General features: G+C 37.7%; 3 protein-coding genes across 4 annotated transcripts in view; 1 reads left to right on the forward strand and 2 right to left on the reverse strand.

Moving 5' to 3' along the window:
- Nucleotides 1-706, reverse strand: part of LOC103145760 (syntaxin-2-like) — a 5,160-nt gene extending 4,454 nt beyond the window's left edge. The window contains exon 1 of the mRNA XM_016677036.1: nucleotides 674-706. Within this exon, the coding sequence (XP_016532522.1) occupies nucleotides 674-706 (33 nt within the window). The remainder of the gene's footprint in view (nucleotides 1-673) is intronic.
- Nucleotides 707-4,286: 3,580 nt separating this feature from the next.
- On the forward strand, nucleotides 4,287-6,256 carry LOC103145750 (phosphoglycerate mutase 2). The gene is made up of 3 exons (XM_007563321.2): nucleotides 4,287-4,814; nucleotides 4,890-5,070; nucleotides 5,855-6,256. The coding sequence occupies exons 1-3, from the start codon at nucleotides 4,398-4,400 to the stop codon at nucleotides 6,022-6,024; spliced, it is 768 nt and encodes a 255-aa protein (XP_007563383.1). The 5' UTR covers nucleotides 4,287-4,397; the 3' UTR covers nucleotides 6,025-6,256.
- A 937-nt stretch (nucleotides 6,257-7,193) lies between these two features.
- Nucleotides 7,194-12,888, reverse strand: LOC103145751 (syntaxin-2-like). 2 transcript variants are annotated; one of them, XM_007563323.2, is made up of 10 exons: nucleotides 12,478-12,823; nucleotides 12,241-12,323; nucleotides 11,960-12,022; nucleotides 11,059-11,158; nucleotides 10,505-10,579; nucleotides 10,082-10,155; nucleotides 9,301-9,409; nucleotides 8,700-8,773; nucleotides 8,472-8,609; nucleotides 7,194-8,369 (listed from the first exon to the last, which is right to left on the reverse strand). In XM_007563323.2, exons 2-10 carry the CDS (start codon nucleotides 12,274-12,276, stop codon nucleotides 8,193-8,195), a joined length of 846 nt encoding a protein of 281 aa, XP_007563385.1. In that variant the 5' UTR covers nucleotides 12,277-12,323; nucleotides 12,478-12,823; the 3' UTR covers nucleotides 7,194-8,192. The 2 variants fall into 2 exon arrangements, with proteins under 2 accessions (XP_007563385.1, XP_007563384.1); XM_007563322.2 differs by having other exon boundaries at nucleotides 12,241-12,888.
- Between the last annotated feature and the right edge of the window lie 2,773 nt (nucleotides 12,889-15,661).

A 15,661-nucleotide genomic window follows, 5' to 3' on the forward strand; every position in this document is an offset into this window, starting at 1 on the left:
AGCTCAGATGGGAAAATCTGTTGGAAGGTCAACTGATAATCGTGGATTTCCCAAATTTGGTCTTGTTGAAAAAATCCCATAAGATGTTCCTTTTGGATACTTTTCTTTGCAGTTAGGGATACACTAACAAAGGCAACTAGAATGATAGATGGAGGAAAATACACAGTGATCTTTCACAAACAAACTGCCAGAAGCTGCTAGAGATACACCAGACCATCACACTCCAGTAGATCAGTAAGTCTAAACATGCACACAAAATTACATTGGAATATATCAAAGCCTATTTATGTGTTGGTTTGGCTTACTAGACATTTTGCAGGTTCATTTTCTATACTTTTAGTGTAGTTTAAATCTTTGATAATCTGATTTCATGATGAAACCTCCAGTCACAATTTTCTTTAGAGTAAATTTTGTTTCCTCCTTCATTTTGAAATATGCCTTTCCGTGATGTCTGGTTTGATTTATTTCCTATTGTTCCTGGTTTTTGTCACTTCAGCTGCTTCATACGTAATTGCTCTCACTCTCTGCTGAATATGTCAGACATATCCAAACAATTTGGCTGAAAACCTAAAAGCTACACTGTGTGCTTCGGCCTGCTGCCAGCTTCTGCTTGGTTCTTTTCAGCTTCTTTACCACCTAAGCACTACCTTAGGGTCAGAGACTCTCTACTAACTCCCAGAAGTGTCTGGGTGAGCATAGACGCCATCCGTCTTTCTCAAAATCCTGACTACTGTCCATATCAAGCAAGTCAAGTCCAAAATAAACTCAAGTTGCCAATTCAAGGTGAATCACTGAATTTGGCATACAAATGATGGAATATGATATAATTTGGTGTTTTTTGCATTACATGCTACACATAACCAAAGCTCAAAGTGTATCCTTCCATTGACATTTACAGAGACAGATTGTCGTCTCCAAGTTTGTCTGTTTTGTGACCCACAAAGCTCAAGCTTGGTTCTCCCTCAGTCAGACCAGCCAGTTGTTTTAGGAAGACCTGACTTCAGCTGACCATAAATTGTTAATTAATAACTACAACTTGCAAGGCAAAGGGTTTTGCTTGTGAAGAAGGAAGACTGCTCTGTTGGTAAGAATTGTCCACACACAATAAATTTTAAGTGCATATATACAACAACCTGCCCTGCGATGGACTGGTGGCCTTTCCAGAGTGTACCCCGCCTCCCGCCTGTTGACAGCAAGAGGTAAGCACCAGCACCCCTCCCAAAGCCAATGGGATAAGGGTGTAAGAAAATGGATGGATGGATAAATATACAACAACCCAAGCCTCATCACAGAGAGGAAAAAAAAAAGAATTAGGCTGCTGTTTCTGTAAGCTCCTCCCTCAGCAGAAATTTGGAGCAGAGCGAGTTGTGCCTTTCTTGACTTCTTGAAGCCGCAGCGAGCCACGTCGTCAATTCTAAATAAAAAAAAGAAGCTACTCAGGTTTTAGGTGGTGGTATAGTTTGTTCACAAGTAGCCTTGTACAACCAAATTAAACTTGTATTGGGAAAAAAAAATAAAATTGTCGAAAGCTCCTTAAAGAATGATAGATCACTGGAAATAAATCATCCTTAAAGATAATCCCTGAGAAATAATTGGTGTAAAATTATTATACTAAAAGTGCAAAATTTAAAAGTTATCCTCAGATAACTTACTCCGCCCGCTGGCTGCATTTGGCCCTCTCACAAGTAACACAATATATCACTTTAGAATGGCCCGTTAAAACTCCAGACAGAAATTCAATGTGCAGCAAGACTTAAATGTTAATGTTTACAGATTAACGCCATCCAGCATGCCTGAGCGTGGACAGCTTTGCAGGACTGGACAAGAATTTAAATTTGCATATTTACCTCAAAGCAATTGCTGCTTGCACTAAAATATTCCACAAAGTGGAGTTGAATTTAAGTGCAGACTGTACCATTTGCATTTTCATACTTTGTTTTCTATCTGTTGCGGTGAATACATACTGTGGACTGCATGTTTATGTTCAAAAGGCATATTTTAAATTATTTAAGGCAAGTCTTCCTGTTTGCTGTCTGTTGACTTTCATTTTGCAAAAACTATTTTAGTCAAGTGCTGCTTGCCTATACATGCAGTTACTTAGACGCCCCTTAAATGCTGACTTAGACTTTTTATTTTCCTATGCCTGATGATTACATGAATCTGTGCATATAATGTGCAATGACCTGCTCAGCATTTTGCACATGAAGACTCATCTCACCCAGTCAGCATCATATATTTTTGCTGTTCATTGCAGTGCTTTGCATCAATATCACTGAACAGAGTTTGAATGTGAGTGCGGTGTGTGGGATTTGACCGTGCTTTGATCTGTAACCAGTGCTGTTTGTGTAATTTTTCCTTGCACCAGAGGCCAGTAGAGCCCTCAAAGGCAGTTCGGAGCTCCTATATACAGTGAAAGCTGTGTGACTCCGCAGGCTGAGTCATCGGAACAGTTGTGATCACGCAAACTCCCTTGTGTCCACTTTTTCCATCTCTACCAGCAGCTTCGCAATCTGCACCGAGGCGATTTGTTGCAGACAAGATGCTTACAGAACTCTGGGCGACACAACCGAGGCAGCAGATCATTAAGTCGCCCCTTCAACCAAATGAAAATGCTTAGAGGCGTAATGACAAACTTGTGGCTTGTTAGGTCAAGAGAGATGATGAGTACTGAATGTCAGGTATTAACAAACACTGATAGTTAACAAAAACATGAAACAGGCTACATTGTTTTATACCAACTTGAAACAAAAAGTGTAACTAGCAAACGGGTGAATGTGGTCACCAGTTTCCCAATACTACTGAAATTTAATATGGTTGTTAAAAAAATATAACCAGAGAAATTTAAGGCAAAGGAGTTTTTTTTTTTCTTACAATGCAGTTTTTTTATATACAGTACAACTCAAGGTCACATGATGCAGGTTGGCATTAATCCTAGAATTCCATATTCTTTTTTTGGACCTCTGCCTTTCTAGTGGATCATAATTTCACAGGAGGATGACAGAACACTTTGCTTCATATTTCAGCTTTTGGATTTTGTGGTTCAGTTTCCAAGCCAGCTCCATTATGTCCGTTCTGGGAGTTTCTCATTGCTCCTTCCTGGCATTACATTTCCTATATGATGCAGAATATTTAGCTTCTGAGACTTGTTCTTGTAGAATACTGTATACACTTGCATTTGTTCAATACAACACAAGAACATAGAAGAGTAAAGCAAATGTTTGACTTTTCTTATATAAAAGAATGAAAGTGTTCTTTTTCTTTCACTTTTTTTGATTAAACCTGATACTATTTTGTGCAATTCATTTTTTCTAAAAGTTAAAAAAGAAGGAATAATACCGATAAAAAACATCACTTGCTTATTCTTTACAAGATCAACCCCTAGTGGTCATAATAAGACACAACATTAAAATCAGACTACATATTTGTCAAGAATTTCATGGATTTATGTTGGAAAACTAGAGATTTTGAAACAACTCAGAATTTGTACAAAATTTCACGTTCACAGTTTTAAGCCTATAAATAATGATTTCTGCATATTTCCTTTATTGACAAATGGACTACAGATGAATGAATGGATTAAGTTGTAGTAGATAGTTGCTTAGTCCTTGGAGAGAAAATCATAAAGTTTTAATGTTTATATGGTATAAAAATATAAAAGTATACATTTCAAAATGCAATGGATTTAAAAGTACCATGTATGGATAAAAAAAAGTGGACAATGGAACCTGGATGGATAAATGAAAACTGAATGATGGACAAATGGGCAGATATAGGGATGAATGGACACATGATGATGACCAAAGAATCAAGAAGGGTGAATATTAGAAAAAGGACAGATGGATAAATGGATGAATGACAAACAAAAAATGAATGTATGCATGGCAAGTCGATGATGAATGAATGCAGAATGGATGGATGGCGGACAAATGGAAAGACAGGTGGATGATGCATGTATGGATTGATAAAAGGTCAAAGGTTTTCAAACAAATGGATTGGAAATGTAAAAGTCACTATGAATCGTTCACAGTAGTTTTATTGTCAGCTTTGTAGCAATTCATTTTAGGATGAGGAAGCTATGTGCCACCAACTCTGCTCTTTACACTTTTGTTGCACAGATCTCATTTTAAAAGTCATGTTGCTATTTTGGTTTATCCCTGACCTCTGGCCTTCCCATAAGCCCAGTTGCTGTCTGGTTTATTGGCCTGCTTTGTGTGTCCATCAGAGGGTGAAATGCCCTCACAGGTGGAATGCTGGGGGGCTGGTCCGCTATAAAAAGAGTTCGGTATGTTGTCTGGGATCACTGTTGGGCAGCCAGTAAGTGTGTGAAAGAGCAACTTAGAACGGCTGAGGGCTCTGTGTCTAGTTTAGAGCTAAAAATCCAAGGAAAACTATTAAATATGACTGCTGTCCACCGCTTAGTTATTGTCCGCCATGGAGAGAGTGCCTGGAACCAGGAGAACCGCTTCTGCGGATGGTTTGACGCCGACCTCAGTGAGAAGGGTGTGGAGGAGGCCAAGCGTGGAGCCCAGGCCATTAAGGAGGCAGGCATGAAGTTTGACGTGTGCTACACCTCAGTGCTGAAACGCGCTATCCAGACCCTGTGGACCATAATGGAGGTCACTGACCAGATGTGGCTGCCCGTGATTCGCACCTGGCGCCTGAACGAGCGCCACTACGGAGGCCTCACTGGTCTGAACAAGGCAGAGACCGCCGAGAAGCACGGCGAGGAGCAGGTGAAGATCTGGCGTCGATCTTTTGACATCCCACCTCCACCTATGGATAAGGATCACCCTTACCACAAAATCATCAGTGAGGTGAGACGCCTAAACTTAACCATCATATAGCTCCTTACAAGTGCAACAGTCTGCTTCTGTTTTGGTTAATTCCAGTCCCGGCGTTACAAAGAACTGAAGTCTGGTGAACTGCCTACATGCGAGTCTCTGAAGGACACCATTGCACGTGCCTTGCCATTCTGGAACGAGGTTATTGCTCCACAAATCAAAGCAGGGAAGAATGTTATCATCGCTGCCCACGGCAACAGCCTCCGTGGCATAGTCAAGCACCTGGAGGGTGAGTTTCGCAGTCAGCAAGCGGGCACAGTCCTTTTGTTTTTAAAATCTAAAACTCTTAAATAGTTTCCAGAGATTTAATTCCAGAGAACAACACAACTATGAATAGATCTGCATAGAAGAAAAGGCCTTGAGATACTAAGCTTTTGATTCCACTGCTTATAAATAGCCTGCAAAGACTCTTGCACTGAAGTGCAGGGTAGAGGGTCATGAGTCTGGTTCCCATTACAGTCACGACCTTTATGTCGAAAGGTTGTACATTTTTAAGCAGTGGTCAGGGATGAATAGGGGAGTTTAGCATTCTCTGGGAATAACAGAAGAAGTGTCAGGCAAACAATAAGAAAGGCAGATTATTTTTATATGTATATAAAAACATGTAATTAATTTAAAACAGAATAAATGTGAAAAAACTGAATAGTTAATTACTTAAATTTGTCACTAATTCATTAAAAATAGCACAGATCATTTGAATGTGCCATTAATAAAATACTTATTTTATTCACAAGAAACATCTAATATTTTAATGTATTTTTGTAAAGTATTTTTTATTTTCACTATGTGCGAAACATACATTTTAATTTAAACAGTCTGTCATAACATAAAAGTCAGTGTGACGTGCAAAGGCTGTGCTATACAGTTTAATTGGTCTGCTTCAGACTTCCTGTGCACATTTAACCAACATAAAGCTGGGGGCAATTTGTCGGGAACAATGACAATTTGTACTGTTATCCAGTTCAAATGCTCCTACTTCTGATTTCAGGGTTTGTTTGTGTTGTCTTTTCCAGATATGTCTGATGCAGCCATCATGGAACTGAACCTGCCAACAGGAATCCCAATCGTATACGAACTGGATGCAGATCTGAAGCCGGTCAAGCCCATGTCTTTCCTCGGTGATGAGGAAACCGTGAAGAAGGCCATGGAGGCTGTGGCTGCCCAGGGAAAAGCCAAGAAGTAAGCCGGCCATGGAGGTTCCATGAGGAAGCAGAAAATGAGACTTTTCATCCCCTAATTCTTCCAGATTTTCCTCATATTTCATTCCAGATTGGGGAAATGGTTAATGGTTGGGAGGAGGGCCAGGCCCCCACATTTTACACAGCCACACATCACTCAGCCCTTTTAAATTGTGGTCAAGCTCTATTTTTTGGGTTCACCACTCTGGCACATCCAATAAATAAGTCATGTTTGTACGTCTGCCTTTTTCTTATCCTCACATCTTTTCCTTTTTTTCTCCCCACATACGCGGTCATCTTTTTTTTCTATACACCCACACTTTTCCATAGCAATTTGGAAGTCAGTGGTTTCAGCAAAGCACAAAGGTGCTGTGAAATTTTATCCTGAGGTAGCACAAGCGGATGGGGGGGAGGGGTTGGATGTGAAATGCAGTCTGAGAGAAAAGTCAATGGGTTCATCTTGGCAGTGTTCCCACAATGCAGGCTTGTTTGTTTTCAACTCTAATCAGATCAGAGAAAAATGCGATAACAAAATGGTTTTAAGTAACTACAAATCACACAAGTAACAGCCAGTCAATAGCTTTTAAGACATATGGATCATGTGGGAAATAATGCATTAAACATAGATATGGCATCACTCCTGTTATCACTCCAATAGCCTGCAGATTTAGCAAGTGCAGAAGCAAATTACACAAATGTCATTCAATTATTAACCTACAAGTATTCTATGCCTAATGCGATTGTCCTACAACATCACAAATAAGAATCAGTCGTGAGGATAAAAGTCAAGTGAAGCCTTGATGTAAATTCTCACTTTTTATATTTGTTAATAAGCATTAAAGACCATGTGGTACTTAATGTGGACTATTAGAAGTGTTACAGCGTTAACAGTTCATTTACCTTAAGGCATGAGTAAAATAATTTCAACCATAAAAAGATGCATTTACAGCCACACTAGTCCCACTTTATTCCCAGTGGAGCATCAAATTAAATCCAATGCTATCTGAGACTGCACTTTCACAAAGGTCACAATATCAAAGTGTGTTTACTGAAGTGACTCCAGGTACACGATGCATACACTGTTTGGAGACACTTTTTTGATGCCATGCAGTTCCTAGGTGATTTACCAACTGAGCAGCCTGTGATTAGAAACTGGAAGCCACACTAAAAAAAATCAGATGTTTTTTTCTTGTTTATTAAATACATCATAAGTGAACATTACCTCTCCAGTTTCTGCATTAAACAACAAAACAAAAAAAGAAAAAAGTGAAGCAGCAATATGGATAAATGATGTTTAAATAACAGGAACTTGAAGATAATAAGCCTAATGGGTATATTAAGTAGGTAAAACAGCTACATCAGTAACTAGTATTGCATCAGATGTCAAAATATACATTTGCATGACTTTTTATAGATCAAAAATATTTAATCCAATCACTTTTGTTCCATTTGCTTCCATTGTCATTATTTTATTAAGCCACTTATTTACCTGTTTTGTTGATTATGCCAGCTTTGGTTCCTTGTACTTCCAAGCAGTTTATTTACATGTCATTGCTAATTTAAAAACAAAACATTTTACAATCAGCAGATCAGACCTACAAAAAGGCAAAACAAGACATAAGCCAATAAAACTCTGATCACTACATTTCTAATTTACAAGTTGACTGCAACTGCTACAGCAATTTTTATACTGTGCAGATTTCTTACATTTCACTTAAACCACTTTATGTTAATTGATCACAGCAGGAGACCAGGAAGTTTAAAATCTTCTGTTTCACAGCATTCATTATGAGCACAAGTTGACATTTTTACAATGTCATAAGAAGAAACCTTAGACAAGGTACAGCCTGGTATTTCAATGTTGTTGCAGTGCCACCTAGTGATCAAGTGAGTAAATGAATCTATGGGTGGTTGAACAGATAAAAAGTATTGTAATGAAATGGACCATATCTGAAATCATATTCTTGACAAAGAAAGATTTTTTTAAGCATTTAAAGTGACAAGTTATTTTTACATAACTTTGAATTCTCAACTCTGGGTAAAAAAAACTACACTTCTACAAAAAACAGTTAAAGATTTTTACATGGGGGAAAAAATGGATACAAATAATTCTCCAAGGCTCTGACAGGTTCGATGTGCATCAGGAAGGCTTGATGCAGTCTTCAGTAGAGTTTTAATCATCAGCTTCAGTACTGGCTTGTCTCCTAAAGGATTTGAAAAAACTTGGGAGAGACACAACCTTATAACGATTCTTCTTGTATCCGAGTGCTTCATGTGTTTCTTCTTTTGCTGCATCTACATATTCTCCAGCACTGGTGACGTTCTTTTCTATATTGTTTATCAACTCCCCCTAGTGGAAATTAAAAAAAAAAAAGACACAATGTTAGTCATTTCATCAGTTATATTTAAATCCGTCCTCAATAAACATTTATTTTTGGGGCAGCCATTTTACCTGAATTTCCAACAGCATGGCCGTGTCTGTAATTATCTCATGTAGTTCTTTAATGCTGTACTCAAGGCTGATGATGTTCTGATGACGTCTTTCAATCTCAGAGAGAGCCCGACTTGATAATTGGGCATCAGAATGGATCTTTGTTAGAGGGGAAAAAAGGGACATTATATTTTTTTTTATTCAAATACTACAACATTCTATTGGAAATAGATCTGGAATTTCACCCACATTAGTTATGAAAATGGCAAGATTATCACGTTGCAGCATATCCTCCAGCTCGTCATCTGTTGTGACTTTATCCACTATGAGAAACAAATGAGAAGTTGGCACTTAGAATCTTTTTATTTCATTTTGAAATTAGAAATTACAAAATCAAAGCAACAGCATCACTGCAGTAAAAGAACTGAAAAATGATATGCACTTCTGGAAGTTTACTGTAGAGTGTCACAAATAAGGCAAAATACTATTCTAAAACATACCTGCACACATAACACTGCTTCAAAGTTATCCCAATGAACAAACTGGTAAAAAGATACACAAATACTCTATTGGAATGTGGTTTAATACATCAACCTTTTCCAGCCTAGTGATACATACAATAACAATGCTCAAAACAATCTTGGCAGGAAATTGAGTAAATGCAAGTCATCTTATTTACATGCTAAATAAAACAATCAGACTAGAAATGGTAAAGAATAAGACCAGAATCTGCTTTATTGGCTAAGTTTCTGAACGCAAAGAAGAGATTTGACTTTGATTTCAGTTTGTTGTCAAAGAAAAGCATTGAAACTGGAAATAAAAAGCAATTATTATTGCAATAGTGACTCACCAATCTCGAGCTGTCTCTGAATTTGGGCCTTGCATTTCTCTCTGAAGGAAATCTGGATCTTATGGTAACTCTTCATGACTTCAGAAAACCAACGAGTCAGGTGTGAGTGCTGGCAGAAGGGAGTTGGCAAAATTATTTATTTGGAAGCCAAGGTTAAAATTTGCAATGCAATGACTAGTACAGTGACAGCCTATGACACAAAGCAGGCCATATGCAATTACAATCACAAACTGGTATGATAAAAGGTTTATATTTGCTCATTTCTCTTTTTTATGAAATTACACAGTGACATTATTGTTGCAGCATAATCTCACAAAAAAAAGAATCAATAGTGTATTTTTATTTTGTTTACTGTGGCATAGAGACCAATTTGTTTTTCCACAAAATGTGGAAGATTAAAAAATGCCATTTGACGCTGATGTTTGCTGAGCTGCACTGAACTCATTAACCATTTTTCTTCTACCATCACAAACATAAACGTGGAGTTTCCTAATCCCTGCAGGAACTTTGAAAGCAACAGTTTATTTTGGTCAGATGAGACCAAGTTTGAGCTTTTTAAACAAATAATGCTTCTGGTGGGTTTGGCAATAAACAAAGGATGACTTTGTATGAAAGAACCTCATGCTCACTGAAAACAATGGTGTTATTCTGTGGATAATTTTCTTTTTCAAAGAGACTGAGAAGCTAGTGAGAGGGCACTAGTTTCTCAGAACATCAGAATAGAAGGAATGACTTGATTTTAACAAATAAATGGAGAAAAATTAAAGTATTGGGTACAAACCTGATTCCTCTGAATTCGATAGATTACAGAGTTATTAGTTCTGTTGTCTTCTGATGGACAGTTCTTCTGCATTACTGAAATACACAAGACAGATCCAGTGTAATTACAAGCTACCTCAGATAGGAACTAACATACGCTGCAGGTTTCTCTTCACAATTTACATAGCAAAGCAAAAATATTCTGAGAGCTTTTAATAATGATTGAATGACGATGAGCTGTAGTGGACAGTGACGCACTTTATTTCCTCTCCTATTCATTTGCCAGTCAAATTATACCATTCTGACTTCACTCCAAGTATTTAAGCAAGTTTGCTGTTTGGCAAAGCTACATTTATTTCAAATGACTGACCAAAGGGAAATATTAAAAATGTACACAAATATTCCATGGGTTCCAGCAATTTCGACTCCATTTTGTAACACCTACATTTTAACTTGGTTCGGACCAGGTTGGCGTTGTGTCTGGTCTCGTTGTTTATCAGCTCCAGTTCATCTTTACTTCCTAAAAAAACACACAAAACAAACAGACTGAACAAATTTACCTGATAAGAGGAGGAACTCTTTTTTTTTTTTTTCTGTGTCTAAACCAATCTAAAAAGCTTAGGCTACATTTCTCTATATGGTAGAACTGTGGTTATCAGTAATTTTGCGTAACAACATAAAACAGTGTATTTAAGCTAAATCTAGCCAATGCAAGGAAAATATATCGAAACATCCCAAAACACTGGTTGTTCACATCTTAAATTCTGTAAGCATGGCTACATAATCTTTTTCACCTCTAAATAGCACAGATATGCTTACAGGGCATTGCTATATTGGTTTCTGTGCCTCTTCTGTAAACAACTAAAGCTCTGTTAAGCTTCTCATATTTCTGTTGCTCTTGTTTTTTTTTTGTGTGTGTGTGTATCTTTAGGGAGCTTAACAGAACATTGAGTCGCTACACAATTTAAAGGTTTCACTAAATATTCCAGAAAGTCTTACCTTTGCCACTGTCCGAAGAGGAAAGGATGCTGCAGTGTCTTTTTTCCATGTCCTCTGTTTGGCTGGAGATTTTTTCTATGAGGTTTCTTACCTCACACACCTACACACAAAAATCCCACCAACATTAGTCATTGAAATGTCAGAACAAGCCTAAAAACAAAACAAAACAAAACAAAAAACACCAATGTTTTCATCTCTGTTCTTTGTATTTTCTGTAGAGAACTTTAAATTACTGTTTATGTGAATGATGTTAAACATATACAAACTTGCATTCCCTCATTTCTTTTTGCAAGTTTTAATTCTTGGTAAACTACATTGAATCTGTGACAGTAAAATAAAACAAAATGCTTAAGTTCTGTGTATATTGTGGTCCATCACTTCACATTAGGAACTTAAAGTAGATCAGCTGGCATTATTGACCTGGTTAAAGAAAATTATATGTAAAATTATGACATATTTAAGCTGCAAAAGGAATAGTTTAACACATTTGAGGCTTCATTGCGCCCAATCAATTAGAATTTTTATCAAGCAGAAAGTAGGTAGCCTGTGGTCTCCTAATACTTAACAATATAATGTGCAAATGAATATAAGTAGTAAACTTTGGCAACATGGCAAAGTAAACCATTGCCATGTTTTTGTGTGGGAGCTAGAGTGACCAGAAAGAACCATGCAAAAGTCATCCAAAATTATCACTGCCCAACATTCAAACCCAGGAGCTTTTGCTGCGAGGCAACCATGCAGCCCATTTAAGTTTTACTGTTGTAAAATGTAACTTTAATCATATGCTTTAAGAAGCATCTGTTGCTAAGACTAACAAATGACAACGACTGCAACCAGAATGTGGCCAAAGCTTCTGGTTTCAAAGATGTTGTGACTAATGCAGTTTTACGTGCAAGCTTACCGTTTTAAAAAAATCCTCCATTTCGGCTCCTCTCTCTGTCGAATTGCTCATAGTATCCGTTTGCTGCGAGTAAAAAAAGCGAGTGTGAATTTATTACGCCACTTTAATGTTTTGGCATAAATAAAAAGCGCTTCGTTGCACACAAAACTAGCTTCTTTTCTCTTCTAAAGTTTTATATGAAAAGCCGTTTTTACTCCTCCTCGGTGGAATTTATCACAACTACAAAATACTACACGAACAGTCAGGACACCCACGGGATTCACAATAAGACTCGACCTCACCTGAAGTCTGTCCTTCCTCCTGGGGGATGAGGTCATCGAACGCACCTGTAATAAAGGGCGTGGGCACGCAGGCGCGTTCCCGTCTGAACAAACAAAGACAGCTTCAGCAAGCCACCTTTCTTCAAGCCAAAATGACTGCATATTAAAACAAACCTATGGATATTTATCGCTAAGCTTTACGCCTATTGTGAAAAAGTGTAGAGAAATATTAACGAAAACGCAAACTCTTACACTTACAGAGTTTTCCGTTAATATGAAGCCGGTTCCCGTTTTCGGATTGGTTACTTTGAAAGAGTGACACACCTGTAAACAGCCGGGCTAACCAATAAGAAGACGAGAGTTACAGCAACTGGGTGCGTTTCATAACAGTTAGCCGCCGAACGACCTAGGAATAAGTGATGACCAAAATATGAAAGAGGAGTTTTCCTGAGGAAAACGAGTTTTTGCCGGAGATGTAACGTCGAGACCAACTTGTTAGTGGGATTTGAGTTCCGTAAGTCATAACCACTGACTGTCATGTTAATCATTTAACTTATTCATTGTTTTAGACGATGATGTTATGTAAGCAAAAAAAAAAAATACATAAAAATGAAAAAATACTATCGTATTGCTTTCATATCAGTTATATACTTGAGTGTCTGGACACCGCTCTCAACTGATGATAACTATGAGTTGCTTCAAATACAAAATGGCTATAAACCCCGCCTAGTCGGTGGACAGTTCTGCTTCCTGGAGAAGTAAGGGGGCGCACCCTATCTCTCCATGACCTCTGCAAGGTCATGGAGAGATACAACAACAATAAGAGTTCTTAACCTCCTCACTCCCAGATGCACTTAAGCTCTATTTTCGCTTTGAGCATCCTAACACTTCCCTCAGCACCACCTCCTGGTGACATGCCTCTTTGTGTGACCACAGCAGATGTGAGGAAATCCATCCAGGAAATTAACCCCTGTTGGCCCTAACAACATCCCAGGGCGGTTTCTGAGTGACTGTGCACATCAACTGTCTGAGACATCTTCAACACCTCACTGTTACTGGCACCTGTCCTTTCCAGCTTAAAGACCACCACTATAGTCCCTGTCTCCTTAACATCAGTAGTCCTCACTGATATTTAAATATGCGGACCCATGTATTAATCCAATTTAAAAATACTTTTAAAAGATTAATTTCCTCATAAATGTAGCTATGATAGTTGTTTGAATAAGGTTTCTAGTAAAAAAGCGTGAAATTCCGTTTAGGATTTAGCGATTTATAATTAAAATGCGATGTCACTTAATTGTGCCTCAAACATACAACGCTGAGTGGAATGGGCGACCACTCCAAGATGGCGGCCCTACATCACATCTGCGACAGTAGGTAAGAGCGGTCCATGAGGCGCCTATTCAGTGGGTCAGTTATACTAGCCTAACTGTTGCTGGCCTGCTATGGACTTTGATAAACTTAGCATGTGCTGCGCAGTTCGGTGTGTTTTGGTTCCGTTAGCACTAAACAACCCACCAAGTCATCAGTAGAGCAGCTGTTTAAATCAGCTAATCAACCACCGCAGTGTTCAGGCGAAAACTTATTAATAATCACAATATAGACATTAAGCCTGATAACATAATGTAACAGACTGGATGTTCTGTTTTAGTGTTTTTCCTACTTTTTTGTGTGGGAAATGTTTGCCTTTTGGTGTCGATTCCCCTGATCCGTAATCTCTGCTCTATCTGCTCGTTGAGCTGTTTGTCGGTTGCCAAGGCAACGTGCCGTGCGTAATACCGACATACAGAGCGAGCAAAGGCGGAATAGAAGTTGGAGCTATTTTTTCTTTATTTTTTATCCATTTGAATTTTGTTACTTTATTCTTAAATTTCCATTTTTTGTATTATTTAGAGAGTTTATTTGTAGGTTGATAATTGTTGATTTTATTTATTTTTGTTTTATTATTTTTCTTATTTATTTTCTAAATTTAGACAGGAAGTAATGTGGGTCAGTCCACTTTCTATAAGTGCAGGGGCCTGGCGAAGGACCAGCAGGCATTTGGGTTTGAAGCCGATGGTTTTTACAAGAGCAAGAGTGGTAGCATGAGAACAAATGAAAGTTTGATCTCTGTAATTGTTTGGTGAAAGAGGAAAATAAATCACCAAGAACAATCAATAAGTTTGGACATTGAACCTTGTTTTGCCTGTGTCGAGAAACATGAACCCAGTGCCTTAGTAGAGGCTTGGTGGAACTTTTATTGGATGTTTGGCTTGGCAAACAATCAGAAGTGGTTCTGTCTAGTTTTGTTCCTCACCTGTTTATCAGCTTTATTGTACCTTTATTGTGGCGCACTGCAGCCGCTGCAATTCCTAAAAACAAGCGACAAAAACTGAGCTAATCCCCTGTGTTCGCAAAATGTGGTGATATTTATAACAGTCGTCAAACTACGGCTCCTACAGCATATTTAAAATAAAACGATTGACCAATATAAATAGAAATTTGCTCTTTCTTGCATCTTGACAGAACTATCAGAAACTAAACTGTTTATAGATTTGTTTCATGGAGAATTTATCAAACATCAGTTTTCTAATCTTTATTTTAGGTCGTATTTAATAGATATATCTAATAACAAATGATGGCGCTGCTAATATTTTCGTGACAGATTTCTTCTTTTCCTATACTGGGATAAAATGGTTTTCTGGACACAATGAATCACATAGCGACCAATAAGCGCTTGTCCAGTCCTGTAATACATATCAATTAGCAGGAGTATCCCCATAAATATTTTTCTAGATCCGCCCCTGGTTCTTGTAAACTATATATGATTATTAAAGTCAAATTGCGTATATTCCTCCAATTTTAGCTGCTCTAAAGTTTATTTTTTTATATCATTGGGGAAATTGTTGATAAATAAATTCAATTTAATTGTTTCTTTTGATTTATTGGCAACCTTAAAAGTAAAGTATATTTTTATACAATTAAAAATAAATGAAGCATTTTTGGGTTTAAATAATTTACTACTGCACTGCATGGCGTCTTTTAAATTGATCTGAATGTTTAACTCTCAGCTATAATCCATGTCTTTGTATTTACCTGAAATATGCATCTGACATGACCTATTTAATATTTAATATTCCTATATGACCTATTTAATATTCAAAATGGGTTAAAAGGGAGATAAAAAAGCCACAAGATAATATCTTCTGTCACTTCTTTCCAGGATGTGGGTTTAGTTTAACACCTCACATAGTAAGAAGGATAGAAAGGCAGGTAAAAATACTCACTTTGGGGTCTGAAAGTCTCCATGACATGAAATGATACTAATGGTTTTGTATGACAGTTTTGTAGTTGTATGGTCGGCTGTGTTGTCTGAATGGTACATTGTTTTGCATGTCTTGCACAGGCCTCATTAAATATGCACCAAACTTCAGATCCTTGATTGCCTTCAGACAGAATGAAA

Source organism: Poecilia formosa, unplaced genomic scaffold, assembly GCF_000485575.1.
Source record: "Poecilia formosa unplaced genomic scaffold, Poecilia_formosa-5.1.2 Scaffold146, whole genome shotgun sequence".
Lineage (NCBI taxonomy): Eukaryota > Metazoa > Chordata > Actinopteri > Cyprinodontiformes > Poeciliidae > Poecilia > Poecilia formosa.

What these genes read in the sequence shown, in the direction of transcription:
- LOC103145751 (XM_007563322.2), bottom strand. Translation starts at nt 12,381, where the DNA reads ATGCAGTCATTTTGGCTTGAAGAAAGGTGGCTTGCTGAAGCTGTCTTT. An exon ending in TGGAGGATTTTTTTAAAACG is followed by an intron (nt 11,159 to 11,959) that starts GTAAGCTTGCAC and finishes TTTTGTGTGTAG; the next exon opens with GTGTGTGAGGTAAGAAACCT. An exon ending in TCAGAGACAGCTCGAGATTG is followed by an intron (nt 8,774 to 9,300) that starts GTGAGTCACTAT and finishes TGTTTCTCATAG; the next exon opens with TGGATAAAGTCACAACAGAT.
- LOC103145750 (XM_007563321.2), top strand. Translation starts at nt 4,398, where the DNA reads ATGACTGCTGTCCACCGCTTAGTTATTGTCCGCCATGGAGAGAGTGCC. An exon ending in ACCACAAAATCATCAGTGAG is followed by an intron (nt 4,815 to 4,889) that starts GTGAGACGCCTA and finishes GGTTAATTCCAG; the next exon opens with TCCCGGCGTTACAAAGAACT. An exon ending in CATAGTCAAGCACCTGGAGG is followed by an intron (nt 5,071 to 5,854) that starts GTGAGTTTCGCA and finishes TGTCTTTTCCAG; the next exon opens with ATATGTCTGATGCAGCCATC.